This window comes from Oncorhynchus mykiss, chromosome 19, assembly GCF_057628025.1.
Source record: "Oncorhynchus mykiss isolate SJ-2025 chromosome 19, ASM5762802v1, whole genome shotgun sequence".
Taxonomy (NCBI): domain Eukaryota; kingdom Metazoa; phylum Chordata; class Actinopteri; order Salmoniformes; family Salmonidae; genus Oncorhynchus; species Oncorhynchus mykiss.
The window spans coordinates 41,536,675-41,556,200 of record NC_143040.1 but is presented as its reverse complement, the minus strand read 5'-3'; the positions used below and the strand labels follow the sequence as shown (position 1 = coordinate 41,556,200).

At 43.3% G+C, this 19,526-nt stretch overlaps 1 protein-coding gene across 6 annotated transcripts in view; it reads right to left on the bottom strand.

Annotated features, from left to right (window-relative positions):
* mipol1 (mirror-image polydactyly 1) overlaps nt 1–19,526 on the bottom strand; it is a 78,014-nt gene that overhangs the window by 3,859 nt on the left and 54,629 nt on the right. For 5 of the 6 annotated variants that reach the window (XR_016488924.1, XR_016488925.1, XM_021573945.3 and 2 more), the window contains 3 exons: nt 18,254–18,361; nt 13,123–13,226; nt 4,044–4,298 (listed from right to left, as the gene is read on the bottom strand). Coding sequence is in view for 3 of the 6 variants with exons in the window: in XM_021573945.3 (XP_021429620.2) it covers nt 4,044–4,298; nt 13,123–13,226; nt 18,254–18,361 (467 nt within the window). In the remaining 3 variants the exon portion in view is untranslated. Of the gene's footprint in view, nt 1–4,043; nt 4,299–13,122; nt 13,227–18,253; nt 19,332–19,526 lie in introns of all 6 variants that reach the window. The other variant, XR_016488923.1, reaches the window with a different exon arrangement.

The following is a 19,526-nucleotide window of genomic DNA, read 5'->3' as shown; positions in this document are numbered from 1 at the left end:
GAAAGGCTACACTGCTCCTGTATTGTAATAGTTGCAAAAAAAATCATTTTCACTTAGATTTTTCATATATACCGTAACAAAAATCACAAGTTAAATCTTTAGTCATTGTAGTTATTAAAACAACTAACTATTCATGTGCAGTCTATTATATCAAAGTTACCTTTTAAATGTAACCTTGACTTGTAAGGTGGGGGAGTGGATGTTGATGAAGTATTCTTAAATTCCTGATACTGTGCATGTGCCACGCACGCACACACCCTGAAATAACAAACCCCTTTACACAAGGAGGGGCAAGGAAGAAAGACCCATTGCTGATATTTTTGAGGGAGTGCGGTCTTCTCATCTTTGAAGCACAGTGCACTAGTTGTTTTCCCTCAGCAGCTCAGTTGTAATGGTCTGATAAGAGCCTGAGGGTTCGTCAAAATGATCTCTTCTTTCCCCCAAAGTGTGCACTGGTTCACTTCCCTTCATGGATTTGAAAAGAAATGACTGGTAAATGGAAACTCCCTCTAGCTCATACAAACACTCAATTTGTGGGGAGTAGTGAACGAGGCCACACTTCAGCAGGATGGAGAGATTATTGGGACGCAACCAGAGAATTGCGCTGCCTGCGAGACTGTCTAAGCTGTGACCTGCCAATCTGCTTTGCCAAGGGTTTCTACCGACTGGCTGGTAATCAGGCAGCATCTGGGAGTGGTGTGACCCAGGTATTGTCTGTCCGGGAAAGTTATTCTCCATCTGTTTTCCTCAACATGGCGAGTCATCGCCACCACAAACCTGTGTTTATTTATGCGTGGTGAGGATGACACGGCGGCTAGCGCTGTGTGTAACATCAGCTTGCTGTGGAGGAGAGATCAACATATTAGCAATGGGGAGAGAAAATAAGGCCAAGAGGATTGCTAATGTTTAAGAAAGGTCCAAGACACAAAGGCCATGCAAACACTCCAGCCACTGAATGTACAGGCCACGCACACAGGCCAACACTCACTGATACACACAGGCAAACACGGCCCACCTAACTAGTTAACATGAACACGAGGCAAGAAATCCCCCCCCCCCCCCCCCCCCCTCAAACACACACAAACACACACACACACACCTTGTCCCCCTTGTGTGTAAATGGTGCAGCCCCTCGTTGCATTTTTAAATATATGCATTAGCCTCTCTGTCACGTTTAGACAGTTCCAGCTAGTGTGTGTCTCTGTCCAAGGTGTACTGGTGGGGATTTGGAACAACACTGTTTACCAAGGGTGGCCAGTAAACCCAAACACACACGCCGGGGAGCAGCCAGAGAAAACATAAATCCTGATTAAGAATTCAGTGTCGCAAAACCAACAATTATAGCTGGAATAAGATGGAGTAAACACGCAGCTCTTCGCATTCATTCTAAACAACGCCGAATTAGACTCTTCTTGCAATAGAGCAGTAAAATATAAGCTACCAGTGTTTCAGTAGAGTGTGCATTGTACTGGATGGATGGTGCACTTGTTCGTATTTATCAAGGTTTTAAAGCTCAGAAAGTGTTTAAACAATACATATACAGTATATAATCAATAATGAATACAGTTACACATGGCATCGAAAATGCAATGTTCAACAGTTACAACGATGACTCATAAGAAAGTTACATAACACCAACTCAAGTTTGGGGTCACATAGACGAGTTGAGTATCTGGAGCATTAGCATTTGTGGGTTCGATTACAGGCTCAAAATGGCCAGAAACAAAGCCCTTTCTTCTGAAACTCATCAGTCTATTCTTGTTCTGAGAAATGAGAAATGAAGGCTATTCCAATCGAGAAATTGCCAAGAAATAAAAGATCTCGTACAACGCTACGAGATCTTACTACTCCCTTCACAGAACAGCACAAACTGTCTGTAACCAGAATAGAATGAGGAGTGGGAGGCCCCGGTGCACAACTGAGCAAGAGGACAAGTATATTAGAGTGTCTAGTTTGAGAAACAGACGCCTCGCAAGTCCTAGACAAGAATAGACTGATGAGTTTCAGAAGAAAGGGCTTTGTTTCTGGCCATTTTGAGTCTGTAATCGAACCCACAAATGCTGATGCTCCAGATACTCAACTAGTCTAAAGAAGGCCAGTTTTATTACTTCTTTAATCAGGACAACAGTTTTCAGCTGTGCTAACATAATTGCAAATGGATTTCTAATGATAAATTAGCCTTTTAAAATCATAAACTTGGATTAGCTAACACAACGTGACATTAGAACACAGGAGTGAGGGTTGCTGATTATGGGCCTATGTAGATATTCCATAAAAAATCTGCCGTTTCCAGCTACATTAGTAATTTACTATATTAACAATGTCTACACTGTATTTCTGATCAATTTGATGCTATTTTTATAAACTTGCAAAAACATCTTAAAACCTGTTTTCGCTTTGTCATTATGGGCTATTGTGCGTAGATTGATGAGGACATTTAAAAAAAATTAAACATTTTTTTAGAATAAGGCTGTAACGTAAAACAAAAAGCACTGTAGAGCAGCAAAGGCTCTGAGATATGATGATGATGATGAGAGAGGGAGAGAAAGACAGCAGTAAGTAGCGTGCCCGTAACTAGCGGGCGAGGACCACCACCTCCTGATGAAAAGGGTCTTTGTGTCCTTTCGTCTCCTCCATGGCCAATTTTGATTCAGCAGGCAGCTTCAGATAGGTCATTAGACATTCTGCTCAGCCCCTCCATCAATGGAGCTGCAGGACAGTCAGCCCCCGGCACTCAGGTGCCACATTCTGGGCCGCCTCTCCGTTTCCTCTGGCAAGCCGTGTCCTCTAGGGGGTGATGAGGGGTGAGGGGGGAGAGAGCGAGGTAACTCGGCTCCTCGTGCATTCTTCTCACAGCCGTGCGACGGGGCCCTCGTCAGCGCTGCTTCCCACTGACTCCCACACCACCACAACCCAAATGGTGCCCTATTTCCCTATATAATGAGCTTCTTTTGACTTGAGCCCTAGTGCACTATAGAGAATAGGGTGCCATCTGGGATGCATCCCAGCAGGACCAGGGCCATCCATCTGGGGGTCAGTTAACGGTCGAGTGTGACTCTCTTCTGATGCTGCTGCTGCTCATCCTTGGCCTGGGCCGCAGTCTCTACCCACCCTCCACACCTTGACACATCTAACCCCCCTGACAGACCTCTTTCTGGGAAAGGATCTGACTGAAAGATGTCCCAGTCCCAGACCATGCTCTGAAATTGTTAACACTACCTTGTTGGCCTACACTAGGAACCAGTAGTCAAAAAAAATTCCATAAAAGTGCAGAACATCAGTAACAGTACCAGTTCAGTGCCTTCATACCAGTGTTGCCTTCATACGGGAAGTGTGCGTTAGTTTTTACATTTAGAGTGAAGGTTGTAGAAGACACTGTGTGATCTTCCAAGCATAATGGAGGCCCTCCAGTGAGGATCGTTTAAATACAATACCAACCAGAATCCCCTCTTTTCTCCCTCCCAATCTGAGGGGTGTGGGGGGGAAGCCTTTCAGTTTTCCCAGTGCTGAGAACTGTCACCCCCCCATCACCATCCCCCCTGTTAATTCACCAGGCAAATAGATGAGCAGGGCGACTGCTGTTTGTTTAGCGGGGAGCGGGTGGCCCCAGTGTGACTGTGGGAGGATGCAGGAGCAGCAGAGATCAGGCTGGGACTGAGAAGAGAAGGCCTCCCAGACAACTAGTAACCAACTATCCTTCAGCATGGACACCCCTAGCACAAGTCAAGAGGATGGGGGTAGGGTGCAGCAGGAGTCATGGGGGGGGGGGGGGGGGGGGTGAGAAGGATTTGGGGATGGGAAGGGTGGGGAATCTGTTGCAGGGGCTAGGGAGGAGCATGCGTTTACCAAATTCTTGTCATGGGGCAACATGGCGGGGGTTAAAAAAACGTGTCTATATTAAGTGAAACTAAATTGGCGGTGGTGGATTTGACCTTCATTTTCAGATGTCGAGAAAGTACATTTGATTTAGTAGCAGTTTTTCATGGGCTAGTCATTACGGAGGGGTCTGTAAAACCAGAGTTGTACTCTAGTTAGCTACTCACTTCTGTACTTTCTCGTTGGCCTCCCTCGCTGTCTCTTGGGAGTGTTGTAGCTGGGCCTGGGTGTTCTGGTGCTCTGAGGCCATTCTCTGGAGCTGAGCCAGGAGGGGCTGCTGGTGGGGGGGACTGACCAGACCAGAGGGGGCTTCCCTGGGCTGGAGGGGCTTGGTTTGGAGGGTCTGGGATGGAGAACTGAGATATGAGGCCCCTTGCTCTGTCTGACTGGTGGCCCGTAACTCACACTGGGCTTGGTGCAAGCTGTAGGGAGAGATAAGATGAATTAAATGAGATGATACTTAATTGCAGTGGTGTAAAGTACTTACGTAAAAATACTTTAAAGTACTACTTAAGTCGTTTTTTTATCTGTACTTTACAATTTATATTTTTGACTACTTTTACTTCACAACATTCCTAAAGAAAATAATGTACTTTTTACTTTTCAATTCTTAGCTGGACAGGAAAGTGGTCCAATTCACTCACTTATCAACAGAACATCCCTGGTCATCCCTACTGCCTCTGATCTGGAGGACTCACTAAACACAAATGCTTCGTCTGATTTTCTTATTATAAGCTATTTGAATTATGTATACGTTTACTTTTGATACTTAAATATATTTAAAACCAAATACTTTTAGACTTTTACTCAAGTAGTATTTTTCTGCGTGACTTTCACTTAAGTCATTTTCTATGAAGGCATCTTTAATTTGACTAAAGTAAGACAATTGGATACTTTTCCCACCACTGCTTAATTGAATTCTCCCTTGCATCACAATAATCCATCATCACACAGACACTAAAATGTATCTATAAATGTAACTATGAACGCCAGCACATCACCAGCAACATACTGGTACTTCAGGAAGCTACAGGGTGTCAGCTAACAACAATAGCGTTAGGACTGTTAACAAGGCACTCTGAAAAAAGCAGTTCTCATTATATTTGATTGACACATTGATATGACCCTTTGGCTTTGAATTCGGTGGGAGGAAAATATTTGTACGTGCTGGGTCACCTGAACACCAAAGAGGCACAACTACTGGAAACAACCTCAGCTACCACAAGTACAGCAAAGGAAGGATGAGAAGTCGCTGCAATGATACAATAGTAGCTCTTGTAGCTTGAAAGTGCAGTACAGGGATGATGCACTGAACAGGCTTCCAACCAACAAGTCTCCTTTCCTCTACACTTCTGACTTTGCAGTCAGAGTGCAGCTGGACACATTCCTAACACAAACAGACAGAAACTTGACCTTAACCAATGAAAGCATGCCTGCAGTTTAACTGACAGTAGGGAACGTTATTCTGTATTAACACCCCGTGGCAAAGAGACACGTTTAATATTCAAACGCTATGTCACTACATGAGACAATATCTGGAGGCAATAATGCAGCAGAATGTCAGTGGAATATATTACCGTACATTACTGACGGGACTGACTGACTGAAAGCATCAAACGAGTGTGACCGCGCGTGTGTGTGTGTGTATGCGACTGAGAGCATCAAACTGGTTGAGACATAGGAGCGCAAGGTGAAAGCAGACAGGTGTTTCCAATGAGATGAGAAAATCTCTCAAATAAAGAGAGAGAAAGCAGCTCTCAACTAGAGAACGATTGAGGTAAACACTACATCGGTGTGGTTATATTATCAATAGGGTGGTAGGGTACTCTTCACCTTAGTAAAGGGCTGACAAAACCCATGATCTATTGGGAAGGAGAGGAAACCAAACATTTCCCATTGACCCCAACTCTGACTATGTATACATTCCAAATGGTCCCTTACCTGGGATGCATACATAGTCAGAGTTGGGGTCAATGGGTCAAAAGTATTAGTACTTTTGAAAAAGTACTTTATTTAACAAGGCAAGTCAGTTAAGAACTAATTCTTATTTACAATGACGGCCTATACCGGCCAAACTCGGATGACGTTGGGTCAATTGCGCGCCGCCTTATGGGACTCCCAATCACGGCCGGTTGTGATAAAGCCTGGATTCGAACCAAGGTGTCTGTAGTGAGATGCACTGAGATGCAGTGCCTTAGACCGCTGCGCCACTCAGGAGCCCAACTAGGATCAGGGAGCCATTTGGGACAAATCCTATTACAGATGTATTACTCCATTCTTCACTCGATTACAGTACAGGAACAATACCCTTGCCCAGTTCAGTTATTAACCCAAACCAATTCCATTGCATATTTTTGGACAATCCCACAAGAATGTGTCCAATCAATTGAAAAAATATATTTGAAAAATATGTCTCACTGGCAATATGATTAAAAATGAGATTGGATAATGAGGCTCTCGCTCTCTCTCCTCTCTAAAGACCAATATGTGATCCTTAATTCAGCAAGAGTTTCAAGTCACTGTTATTGACGCAGAGATAAAATAGAAATAATAATCATCAACATCATTGAACAATCTGGTGAAGGCCATTGGATGACACAATCCTTGACTTGCAATATAACATAGTATGCAATAACCCCAGGGCATTCCACTTCTATAACTGAAAGATTTATATGATATATTTTCCACAATTTGCTTGATTAAAAAAAAAAAAAATCACTGTACCTCAGCAGAGTTAAATATCAATTCAAAGCTAAACATTAAAACAACCCCATTCATTGAAGGGGCAGGTAACTAGCTAGGTCAAGGCTCTACAACCCTGTTCGTGGAGAGCTACTCTCCTGTAGGTTTTCACTCCAACCCCAGTCGTAACTAACCTGGTTCAGCTTCTCAACCAGCTAATTATTACAATCAGGTGCGCTAGATTAGTGTTGGAGTGAAAACCTACAGGACGGTAGTTCTCCAGGAACAGGGTTGGAGAGCCCTGAGCTAGGTAATAAGGTTTTTGTCAGATAACAATACCCTTTCTATCCTCCATTAGCTCTATGAGCGACATTATAGTCAGTTGTCCACTGACGGCTGACAATCTAATCTAGATTAATGACTAGAGGTCTCTGCTGCCATTCCAGGTAGGCGTGTGGACATAGCTTTAAAATCATATCAGTCATTCTGGCCTGTAATGAGTTTCAGAGGGGGAAGATGAAGCTCCTGTTTAATGCTTCCTCTTGTTTTTCAGAGCTGAGGGTAATCAATTCAGCTGTGCTATTGATAGCTATTGGAAGTGATGTAACGTTTGTGTGCTTTGTTTAATTAAATGTAAACATATTGGGTCTGAAGGCCCGATGACAGTGACAAACAAGGACAGAGGAGGGAGGGGGAGTGCTGCTTAAATATGGATTATCTTATCTGACCCTGGCAACCGCGCCTCGCCCCCCCCCAGCTACACTATACCCCTCCCTTTACAACACACATGGAAACCAATCAACAGGAAAGAGAAACATTGTCCTCAAACTGTTCACTTTCATTTCCTGGTAGAGCGAACGAAGCAGGGAGAGAGAATGGAGGGGGAGATTCTGAATTGGGCAAAATATCTGTCTTCTCCTCGACTCCTCTTTGACCCGGAAACCGATAAGTAGTCGAAGAGAGTGTCAATTCGTTAGTAGGCAAACATAGGAGTCTGCTCCCCTCCTTAATTACCTACTTCGGCAGAGGATGCACGAGAGTATCCTCGCGCTTCAGAAGTGTTTTCAAATCCGCCAGCCCACCTTTGAAAAAGTTGTTGTTCACACACATTTAAAAACAATACGCTACTTCTCATTGTATCTGTAAAATGTATTGCACAACTAGCGACATTTGTTTTGATCAATTCACAACGTTATTATGGGATTTCATCCCTGTAAACGTCAGTTGCCTGGTGACACGTGAGTGGAGGAGTCTCATTTCATGCAATGAAACCTTTCCTCTCCTCGCCTCCACTACTTGATGACGTTTCTCAAAAAGAGGCAATGAGAGGACGGAGGACAATTGAGATTCTCCCAGGGAGACACAGAGAGCTACCTATTGAGAGAGAGAGTGGTTAAACGAGACCACAAACCAGATGAGAGGTCATTTGAAGTTGTGTTTCTAACTGAAATCTGCTACTGGGATCACATTAAAGTAAAATTAGGGGATTTTAGCACCAATATTGAATAGTGCTGACATCTTCCATGGGAAGTACTCCTTGGAACAACAACAACAAAAGCACAAGGCCATGCATGTACTGTACTGTTAGAGCTGATCACGTTCCATTCATGAGGACGAGTGTCCGTTTAATCTAGCTAGAAAGTTCCTGTTGTACTGATCTGATCACATTTCATCCATCTGTGTTTCATCCAAATACCTAGCTGGAGTGAGAAATAGGTCTAGTAAGCGCCCCATGACTTTCTTGTCATGAAGTACAGTATTTGCAACAAGTTCTGCTCCAGATTCCTCGTTCTTATCTCCCCACCTGCTCTTGTGCATCTGTGTCTATCTATAGAATGCTCATGACTATTCATTCTGTGTTTCTGAACATGGTGGCTTTCTGCTCCAGTTTCTGCCAGTGACCTACAGAACAGTCTGCAACGCAGAACAGTTAGCCATTAAGTCCCCCAATCAGATAACACCTCACAGACGCTAGAGCTCAACGAACCTGCCTTCCAATTCTAGAGTTGGGGTATGTCACAAATGGCACCCTATTCCCTCTATTTACGCTACTTTGACTAGAGCCCTATGAGCCCTGGTCAAAAGCAGTGCACTATAAAAGGGTGTAGGGTGCCATTTTAAGATGTATGTATGGTTAATGGTTAGTGTGGAGGGGGATTGTTAAGGGCTGGGTATGTAAAATACCATTTAATAGAGACTTATCTCTCTGGGCTCTAAACAAATAAACCACAAGGTCAGCAGAGAGAGCCTGGTCACAGACCTCTCCTGTTACCAGACATGTACACCAGGTACTGGACAGGATAACATTTGTGTCACCTACCTACCTTGGCACCTCTGAGAGGCAGCCAGGTCACCTCACCTTTTATGACACATGTACAGTATCCCAAGCCAAACCACATTAACTGGGAGGATAGCCACCTTCAGTACCTTGGCTCTAGACTGGTCCCAGATCTGTTTATGCTGTATAGCCAACTACTATGGTCGTTGTCATGTTTGGCATGACAATATGTTAAAGACCATAGCAGTTGGCAAGACAGCACAAACAGATCTGGGACCAGGATATCTTGGCTCCTACTACCATAGAAATAAATCACAGTGGGACACTCTCAGCACTGGGAGGAGTGTCCATGCTGTTTATACTGGCTTGTCCCTAAATAACGCGTTTCTATCATCTGCCTACGATATAGGAACACAAACCAATTTCGGTTTGAGGTTCGAGAGTTTGCCAGGGTGCTGCTGTGCGTTTTGAATTACTTCCTCCGTTTCTATCTCGATGGAGTTTAGCTTGCTCGGAGGGCTCCCAGACAATCCGCCAAATGTATTGGGCAGCACAGACTGAAAAGGAAGGGCTAACCCTGAGTCTGAGGCAATGGTTCACTTTTCCTTGTTGTTACTCAATCAGGCAGGATTGATGGTGACGTACGTTTTGTATCACTTTAAAATGAACCTAAATTGCCCCGTGAAAGTGAAGACGAAATTCAGCAACTCCAGAGGGACAGTGGAAGTTGATAAAAATACTTGTTTACTGTTAAAGCCAATGTGGAGCCTTCATCTGGGTTTTGTGCAGATATGAACGTATATAGTGAAGCCCCAGTAGGAAACTCCAGGCAGCCTGTCTTGTTTCCGTCTGCTAGCCAAGCAAATGACTATTGAGTTTTTAGGTGTTAAAGTGCGACCCACTCAGCCTCCGTTATAATCAGCCTTCCCCAGGGAGCCGTCTGTCTGTCCGTCCGGAGTGTTAATACGTGTCCTGCTTGGGCTGACTGACTCCCTCCAGCAGCCTTGGGTTCAGTCCCAAATGGCACCCTATTCCCCTATGTAGTGCACTACTTTTGACCAGGGCTCATAGGTCTCCGGTTAAAAGTAGTACACTATGTAGGTAATAGGGTGACATTTAGGACACATTTGGAACACAGCCCTGGTCTGGCTGGGTCTCAAACAAAGCACCGGCCGTCTCCCCTCTCCCTCAGCCCACCGCCCCCAGCACCTCCAACGTCAACCCTTTAAAACAACTGGCCCCCATCGGCTAGTACATTTCTCCCTATTTTTTCTTTTTATCAACAGGGGTTTCTCTGAACATGGAACCCCATAATGTGAGTCTGTGTTTTGACGGGGTAGGCTGGCCGGTCGCTAGCGTTTTGGCCCCTTCTCTTCTTCTTTATTTTTATTTGACGTCTGCTGCCTCCCTTTCATATGATTGGGTGTGTTGTTATCCTGGGGACACAATGGAGAGGGCCAGTGAATCCTCAGAGCAAACAGACACACATAGCCGGGCCATCTTCTCTTCTGGGCTTTGTTGGGCCTCGAAGGCTGGTTCCCCACATAAAGGTCTAGCACCACAGGACCAGTACAAGACTCACTCTTCTATCTCGCGCTTTCTTTCTCTCGTTTTCACACTAAACAAATTGTCTGAGAAGAGGAGAAAACAATGTCGTCCTCAGTGTCCTAGGAGTAAAGCCAGGGTGAGGTGGGGGGGCTTCAGAAAATCCTACTAGTGTTCTCATAGAGCCTCTTCCCATTTACTACACTTCTGGTAAAAATACCGTCGGCTACACATATTACTCAAATGTAAACTTGCGTGCTTGCTACGTCTTGCCTACTACCCCAGACAGTTGCCCCCTTAGAGCAGGGCAGTGTGAACAAAATTGTCACGGTGAGCCAACATTCTTACAGTATAAATGGTAATAGCAGATACATTTTTTTTAAACAGCTGAAATCTATAGATATTTTCCTAATATTTGAAACTTTATTAAGTTCCTGCCTGAAATTGTAGTAACAGCCTGTGACATTCTGAAAATGTCACATTAGCTGCCGGCTGCACTGAGCCAAATAAAACAATGGAAGCCCATCCCCAAAAACATGTCAAATGTAGTCCCCCCTCCCCTTAATTTTTAACATTGTGTGGTGATTTCAGAGGTGGGGGGGAGGGAATTGTTTTCCAGGGGCCCAGAATTTTTCCTGATCTGGTAGCAGGCTAACGTAGCCAACTTCGGACCCAAGTTGCAGCGTACAGCAGTAATAAATCAGCTGTAAAAAAAGGGTTTTATATGGGCCTATGCAGGGTTGCATCGTATAGGCCTTTGCATCTGTAATTAAAAATATACTCATACAGTATGTCACCACTACTGTGTTAATTGATTAATTCAAGTCAATAATATTGATTTAAAAAGGCAGAGGTAGCCTAGCCACCTGAAGTGTGAATATAAACCAAATTTGATCACATTCACATCTTCTCAGAATACAAATAAAATAGGCCTATTTTAGGCTATAAATACATACTGTAGCTTGGGCTATAAAAACATGATGCTACGTTTCCCCTGGCCCCCATGTGATCAGAGCGCATAGGTGTTTCTAAGCTACCTGGAGCTGTGGTTGTTATTAGTAGTCTACAGTTGACCAGACTGAAGCACAGACTAATTGTGCACATTTACAAATCATTAACATTTTCTTTTTTTGTGGCTGGTATGGGCTTCCATATAAAACAGCTTATTGTGGTGAACTCACTCATACCCGCATTTTCAGTCGCAATTTGCTTTTACCATATGTAATGATTTGCATGATATTGATAAAAAGATATCATTTGTGATAGGCTAACATTACTTGATGAAGACACGCCCTTATAGTAACTCTGTGATTTTGTCTTGTAGCATACAGACGAGAAAATACATCCTTTAATTGTCTGCACATACATGCATGTAAATTGTTGCATTATTCATGAGTGTAATATGGTTTGGTTACATTATTCAATAGTGTCATATGTTTGAGAAGAAAGGTTTCTGTCATTGTTGAATAGTTTGTGCTTAATGGCCAGGGGCTACAGTGATATTTACAGTCAATTTGAGCCTCGAACCAAAATGTTTGGTTGGCATCCACAACGAAAGTTAAGGCAACGATGTAACGTGCTCCTCAGACTCTTCTTCGTATCTCGTAGTGGGAATAGGACCATAGATCTGTCACAATGTGTTAACCAACGCCAGACAAACACTCAACCACGTGACAGATGAGATGCAGATAAAAAAATTTAAAAAAATGACAAAACGTACTAGCAGAATATGGGAAACATTAAGAACAGGAGTCAGGTTTACCAAACCAGAACGGCTACTTTCTGAGCCAACGGAAAATACACAATGAAGGACATCTACACGGCTGGAAGTTCAAGTGTCTCATGTTTTTCGTCTCTTTTTTTTTTAAAGCGTTCATTTCTTCCATTGAGTGACAAATGACAAAAACTGTCATTGGCGGATTAAAGCTGAGACAAATAAAAAGCAACCTTTCCTTATTTTTCTGTATTTTCCAAAACGTCTGATAAAGAAGTTCCCACGGATTAATATTATAAGTCTAACTAGAGTGTAATTACATATTTTAGCTATCTCAATCCAGAGCAAACACTGCATATGAGGTCCAGTTTTAACTCTTTAATATGGATTTTCTTGAGTACGTTGGAGGGAGAGCTGGCTCAGAACATGCTTCTCATTTTTAATAAGTGGGAGAGCGATGATCTGTCTTGCTGTGCAGAATTGTATTTGATTAAGAAGTTAAAATGAGGTGTGACACCCCCAACTCTTTCAGCCAAATACAATTGAAAGGATCTATGGTCCCATGAATGTGTAACACTCTCCCTGCTGCTAGTATTATTGGTGCAGAATTGGATTCAAAATTACACTGGAATATAATACTTTATTACTAGGGTCAGTATTTTACAATTGTTACATCAAAGATGGGATACTTTTTGTTGACATAAAATGTACTATTGGAAAAATGCACGATTGAGCATTACATTATATTATAGATATGATGACACAAATGACTTCCCACTAAGATCCTGCTAAGTCACATCGAAGCAGACTAATATATCGCTGATCATATTTCACTGTTGTGCCTTTAAATATCCAATATCCACAGCAGAAATCATATCAATGTACCAAGCAGCAACAAACCATATATTCCTATTAACTGTGAATGTTCACTTATGCAGATAGGGATTCCTATATTTGAATCGTCTATGCAGATGATAGTGAAGGTGTAGCATTTTTAAAAGGGGAAGTGTGTGTGTGTGTGTGTCACCTGTGGTACGTTCGCAGTGTTTGTATTTCCTCCTCCAGACGTTGAATGTGCTCCAGGGCCCTGTCTCTCTCTCTCTGGACCGCCTCTACGTCCTCCTGGTAACACTACAACACAACGGACGGACAGACAGACTGTTCAGAATGACGCAGATAGAAATGCAATGAATAGATCGAACATGATTACTAATTGTAACATCACTGATCTTTTGTGTAGAACACATATGACTTTCTCCAGCACCTTCTGGTAAAAACACAAGGAACAGACACACACACACACACACACACACACACACACACACACACACACACACACACACACACACACACACACACACACACACACACACACACACACACACACACACACACACACACACACACACACACACACGCACACACACACACACACACACACACACACACATCCCATCACAGTCTGACAAACATAGCTTGTAGCAGTCAAGTGACATTGTGCCCGGGTGGTTGAATCAATGTTTTTCATCAATGGCTATCTCTTTCTGAAAGAAGACATTCACAAATGCTCCTGCATTTTGACCATTTTGATTTGACAAAGTTAACACACTTTTCATAAAAACATCTGATGCATTCCGTTTTTGAACACTGGAAAAAGTAGTTTACTCAAAACCAAATCGTGTTAAAATGCAGCAGAATTATCACTTCTTTACGGGTTCTCGCAGTAGTTTTCGTACTGAGGCCGAAGCTGCAAATGTAAGACCACTGATTCCTCTCACACAGAGAACTATCCATGTCTGCAGCGTATGTCTTTTAACTGCGTTTTAATTCAGCGCATGTAGAGCGCCAGCAGTCCCAGCAGCACACAGGGAGCATCCTACACAATGAGGATGCTCTGAGGGGATCCCATTCATGCTATTGTCTCTCCACTCAGCACCTACTCAGAGGGCCTACCGGGAAGGGAGGCCGGCGGGACTGGTCGCGGCGGTGGGTGGGAGCAGGGGACGCTGGGTAAACAGTGTGTGTGTGTGAGTGAATGTGTCTTGGGCAACCCTGTGGTTAAACCTGGCCCACAATAAAGACCCTGCTAATTAGCAGCTGTTGAAACAGATGTATTGATGGTCTCAACAGCTGGGAGAGGAGGGAACAATGGAGGAGGTTTAAATAAACAAGGCAGACAGGCCATACTGTAAATGACCGCAATATCTATAGCTTCTGTGTGATAGAGGAGGAGGGAGAGAGCTAGGAGGGGCTTTGTCTAAATCTGTGAAGGAGAAGAGAATTGAATTGAAGGAGAAGAGAATTGGACAACAGGGTTATGTTCAGTAGGGCACTGCAAAAAGGGAAATCTGTGTTCTTATTGGACATATTTAGAAAGTACCTAACTGTTAAAAAGTTTTTAAAAAAAAATGTTGTCGGGCGGAAAAATGCAACTCATTTTTTAAGCCTTTTATGACTTGGACAAGGATTGTAGAGGCTGAAACCACATGAGCACTGGGCTGGGCTGGGCTGGGGTCTGCTGCTATAAACACCTTTGGCCTAACTAAGTACATGCAGCTTCCCCCTCGGGTCTCCAGAACCATCCTTCTAATTACTGGCAGCAAGGTCTCCCAAGTCAAAGAGAACATCAAAAAGAGGCCAACCTCTAAAGTCAATATGTACTTTTCACCAACAGGGAGGAGAGCTCGACTTCAAAGCCAGTTTCTTTTAATCATATGTATTATATCAGCATTCATTAGAATAATATCCAAATGAGGTTGACAGAGTAGCGGGTTAACCTGTTGTGATGATGAAGGCAGGCAGTCCTGTGAAGGAGAATAACTAGCGTGACCTTTTAGAGGGTACAGTACAGGAGGTTGCAGGGCATACAGCCGGTGGTGGGGCGGATGGGGCCAAAGTGCAACAGATTGGCAGCAGGGACTGGCTGGCATTTCTGACTCGGTGGGAACTGGGAAGATCAATCTATGGAAGGCTGCATCTGTTATGACACACGACAAACTATTGACTGATGTGGACTTTGTTGATGGATATAAATAGAAGATCTAATATATATTTGATTCTGGACTATGTTCTCGACATTCTCCGTAACCTTATTCATCTGTAGTGGCCAATTAGAATAATAGAATTTAAACTAGTGTCAAATTGCACAGCCTTTCCTCCTCCTGTCCTCCAGTCTGAATCACCTGCTAATGGACATCAATCAAAGAGATAACGACAGCCAGAGACGACACCTGGCAACTAAGCCCTTGACATACTAGACCGCAGCAACAAGTAATGTACCTGCATTCACATTAAACCGAGGGCTAGTTAATGATGACTGTGCTTTCATGATAATGTCTTCAACAAATAATAGTATCAAGCTGTAGGTTTCAGATCCTGTTTTAATTTTTTAAAGGTCCAATGATGCTGTTTCTAGCTCAATATCAAATCATTTCTGGGTAGCAATTACGTCGCTTACTGTGATTGTTTAAAAAAAAAAGAAGAAACAAAAAGAGCAATTTGTCAAGCAAGAATTTGGCTAGTACAGTTTCAAAGTGGTCTGAGTGGGGAGGGGAACACTGAAAATGAGCTGTTATTGGTAGAGAGGTTTGGTCTCTTCTTATTGGTCTATGAACTAATTTACCGCACAGTGATGTCACCATTCAGGCCAAAACCCCATCCCAAACATTTCAAACTTACACTAAAAGCCATTATCATAATTTTCACAATTTCACAGTATTATTCCCACCTCAGTGTGAAAAGAAATGTATATAAAACACAGATCATTTTTTAATCTATGAGTGCCTGTGAGAGAACCAGTTCTTCAGTCTTCTCAAGGACGCTCTGTAAGTGGGTCCTAAAGCCCTGTGTGTGTGTGAGAGAGTGTGTGTGGGCTTGTCTTGAGCGGAGTAGATGTCTGTGACTTTAGGGCCCTCTGAAATGGCAGGGGTGGAGAGGAGAGGGCCGGGGTTGAGGGGTTCTCATTGCTCTCAATGCTCAGGTCATTTCAAGTGGTCTGTTGTAGTGGCTGCCCTAGCCCTGAACCACCTGTGTTTGCACACCAGCTTTTCTTTCAAGCACTGACAGCCCAGAATGATCACACTGCAATGCTCCTCTCCTCTCCCAGCCTCGCCAATGCAGTTAATCATTACGACTGCTTCCTCCGTCTAGCTAACCCTAGCAGCTCAGATTCAGCCTGCTCCTCCACGACACTTCTACTTGACATTACTTAGTCATACTAGGGAAGAATTTGGTATCATGATCAAATGCAAGTCTGGGGATCTTAAAATGTAAAGAAATTGGGAATGTTGGGTTGGCCATGTTCCCTGTCCCTGTTTCTATAATTCTTTAGAAATTAAACCATTTAGGCTATGAGTATACAGAGAGTCCATTCATGCATTTATAGAAGAAATAGACTTAAAATGAGTACATTTTCTGCACGTCAAGATGAATTTCAGCAGAAGACTTTCTGACACTGACCTTTCTATTTTGAAATCAATCTAAAAGTAATTTCCTCTCAGCTGGTTTCTTTAAAGTAAAATGTAAATTGACGAATCAAAGATCTGCGAGTTTTGAAATTGTTTTGTGGATCTGTTCCCGCCCCTGTTGACTAATTTTATGACAGCTGTTCCCGTTTCATTTGAAATTAAAGCCCTGCTCTGTAATCCCAGGAGCCAATCTATAATTAAGGGGATTTATAGAAAAACCAAGTGCTACATTAATAACAAAATGTAATATATTTCTTAATAAGCCATCAGTGGAGAAACCGTCTGAGAAATAAAGAAGAGTACCAGTACTGGCAGCAAGCAGCCTTTAGAAAGAGCAGGAGAAGACTGGAAGGAGGTTCTCATAGATGAGTTAAAGCAGAAGAACTCATCATAGTCATCTGAAATAAATTAAACGACCACAATACTCCTTAGTCACAAACGTGTTCATTGTTTTCATCAACAAACAGCGGGTGTGTCCGTTTCACCATACTGGCCAACAAATATTGCCGTGATTTTCACGATCATGAATTCTATTAGTAAAATATAAGGATTCAAAAATGTGGCAATCACACCCAGAGAGAGTAGTCATCAAAGCAAATGTTAATTATGAGAATATAAAGTATAAAATAATGTATAATATAATGTATAAAATGTAGCTGTTGGAATAGGTCAGAGGCAACAATAAGGGAGCTAGCTATGTGGTAATTCTGTGCCTTATTGCTTTTTCTATCAATTCCAAATGGTGGTGACTCGAGAGCTTAGTCAGCCAAAGGACAAGGAGAAGAGAGCAGTGAATGACTACAGACAGAGCAATAGCCTGCAAGCAAGGCAAGCACTAGTCAGAATAGGCCTGGCTGCAAACATATAGCAGTGTAATCTACTGTATCCTCAGAGAATCCTTTTTGTAATGGGACCATCAGCTGACCTCTCAGGCAACCTTGCTACTTCAGGCTCATCGGTGGGGTGATACCGTTCACCTAGCTAGCCCTATCTAATGAGCATGTTTACAGCTCACTCTCTCCGCATTAAGCATAGGGGGCTCTGCTTCATCAGATAAATGGAAGAAATCAAATAGTCTTGTGTTTACCCTGTGCCTCACTAGAGGGGACACGTTTGTGTGTTGGTGTGTGTGTGTGACATTAAGGCCCTAGCCCCTTGTTGATGATGTCATTCTAAATCCCATCAAATTGTTGGTTGGATCACCCAACCAACAGCTCTATCGCTTTAGATCACCAAGCCAAATAAGGGCAAAAAACAAGCAAACAGTGAGTGGTTGAATAAACAATACCATTTTACCTGTGAGGAAAATTTAAATAGAAATGTGGTGTGTGAGTAGGGCTGGTTTTAGGGGTTGGTATCTAAGTAAGACCCCAGCATACTGTAGTAGGAGTGGGGGAGGACATATAAGACTTGTTGGCAAACAGCAGCAGTGAGCTCGGCACAGTAATGTACACAGCCCCATGTATTCATACACAGGGTTCTAGGCCCAAATGGCACCCTATTCCCTTTATAGTGCAATACTTTTGACCAGGGCCCATAGGGCTCTGTGATCAAAAGTAGTGCACTATATAGGGAAAAAAAGGGTGCCATTTGGAACGTGACCCTAGAGAAGGAGAACCTGTGCTGCTCAAAGCCTTAATTTGCAAGGATTCTCCTGCGAGAGGGGTAAAAAGAAGGGGGGGGTTGATTTACCTTCCGAGAACGCTCTTGATTGTTTTCGGCAGTCAGGTGTCTCAAGTTGTTTGCTGAAGTCTGGCTCTGCTCTCTCGCCTGTAGGAGATCCTGCTCCAGCCTCTTGCACTGTGGAAGAAGAGCCAGAGGAAGAGAAATACATTAGTAGGGAATTCGCCCATCGCAGTGCAGTGAAAGCCTCGGCATGCCAGGCAGGCAGAGCTAAATGTATACATGCTTCAGCCAGTCTTTCCCACCAGTAGCTCCCGGTTTCTACTCCTTGGCAGAGTAGCTTCTTATGAGTCATGAAGGACAAAGAGAAATGGAGAATTTATAGGCCAAACCGACCAGTTACAACCGTTTGAAAAGATCAGAGACATCTTGTTTTCACTGGTCTATTTCTGAAAAAAAATCAACTTCATACCGCAAATGTATGTGTCGACCTGTATTCTTCAGCATTTATAAATACATTATTTAATGACTTAATAACATGCAATATACTTTGATGACAATGAAGCTTTCATAAAAGTTTTTAAAATAATTACCAAAAGGTATCTTTTTCAATACCATAAACAGACGCAACGTGAATTACTACATACTATGTGATTGTTATCTACTCTGATGTCAGCAGTTCCCCTGCTTTTTCCCCACAGGCACTGCAGACTACACTGACAGACAGACTGAGACAGACAGAGAGACAGACAGACAGACAGACAGACAGACAGACAGACAGACAGACAGACAGACAGACAGACAGACAGACAGACAGACAGACAGACAGACAGACAGACAGACAGACAGACAGTATAAACACACAGACCGCGGCTCAGTCAGGACGTCTCAGTGTTATTGTAAGCCAGAGTTGTTTCATACCAGCCTATATGTGTTCTTCTCCATGTGCACATTCTAAGACTAAAGGACACTTACCAGGAATGTAAACCATCCCTCTCACCCTGACAAGTCGCAATGTTTCGACATCCAGCTGCCTAAAAAACCCCAAAGTGCTCCCGCAAACAAGAGCAGGCGGGCGCAGCCTAGGAGCCCCGCTCGCTGCTCTCGTCCCTCATCCTCTTCCTCTGCCGTCTGGAATAATAGTTCCCTGGTCCAGACAAAACACAAAGCTTCTCTTTAGTGTCAGGGTGAGTTATGGCTTACAGGCAACAGATGTTTTGGGCTAAAAGTATTTCAATCTGAACACAGAGAGAAGGAGCGCACCTCTCTGTTCTTCCCAGGCAGGCTAGGAAGGCCACTCCTGGGGCTACAGTACGGCACCCAAACACATCACTCCTTCGGA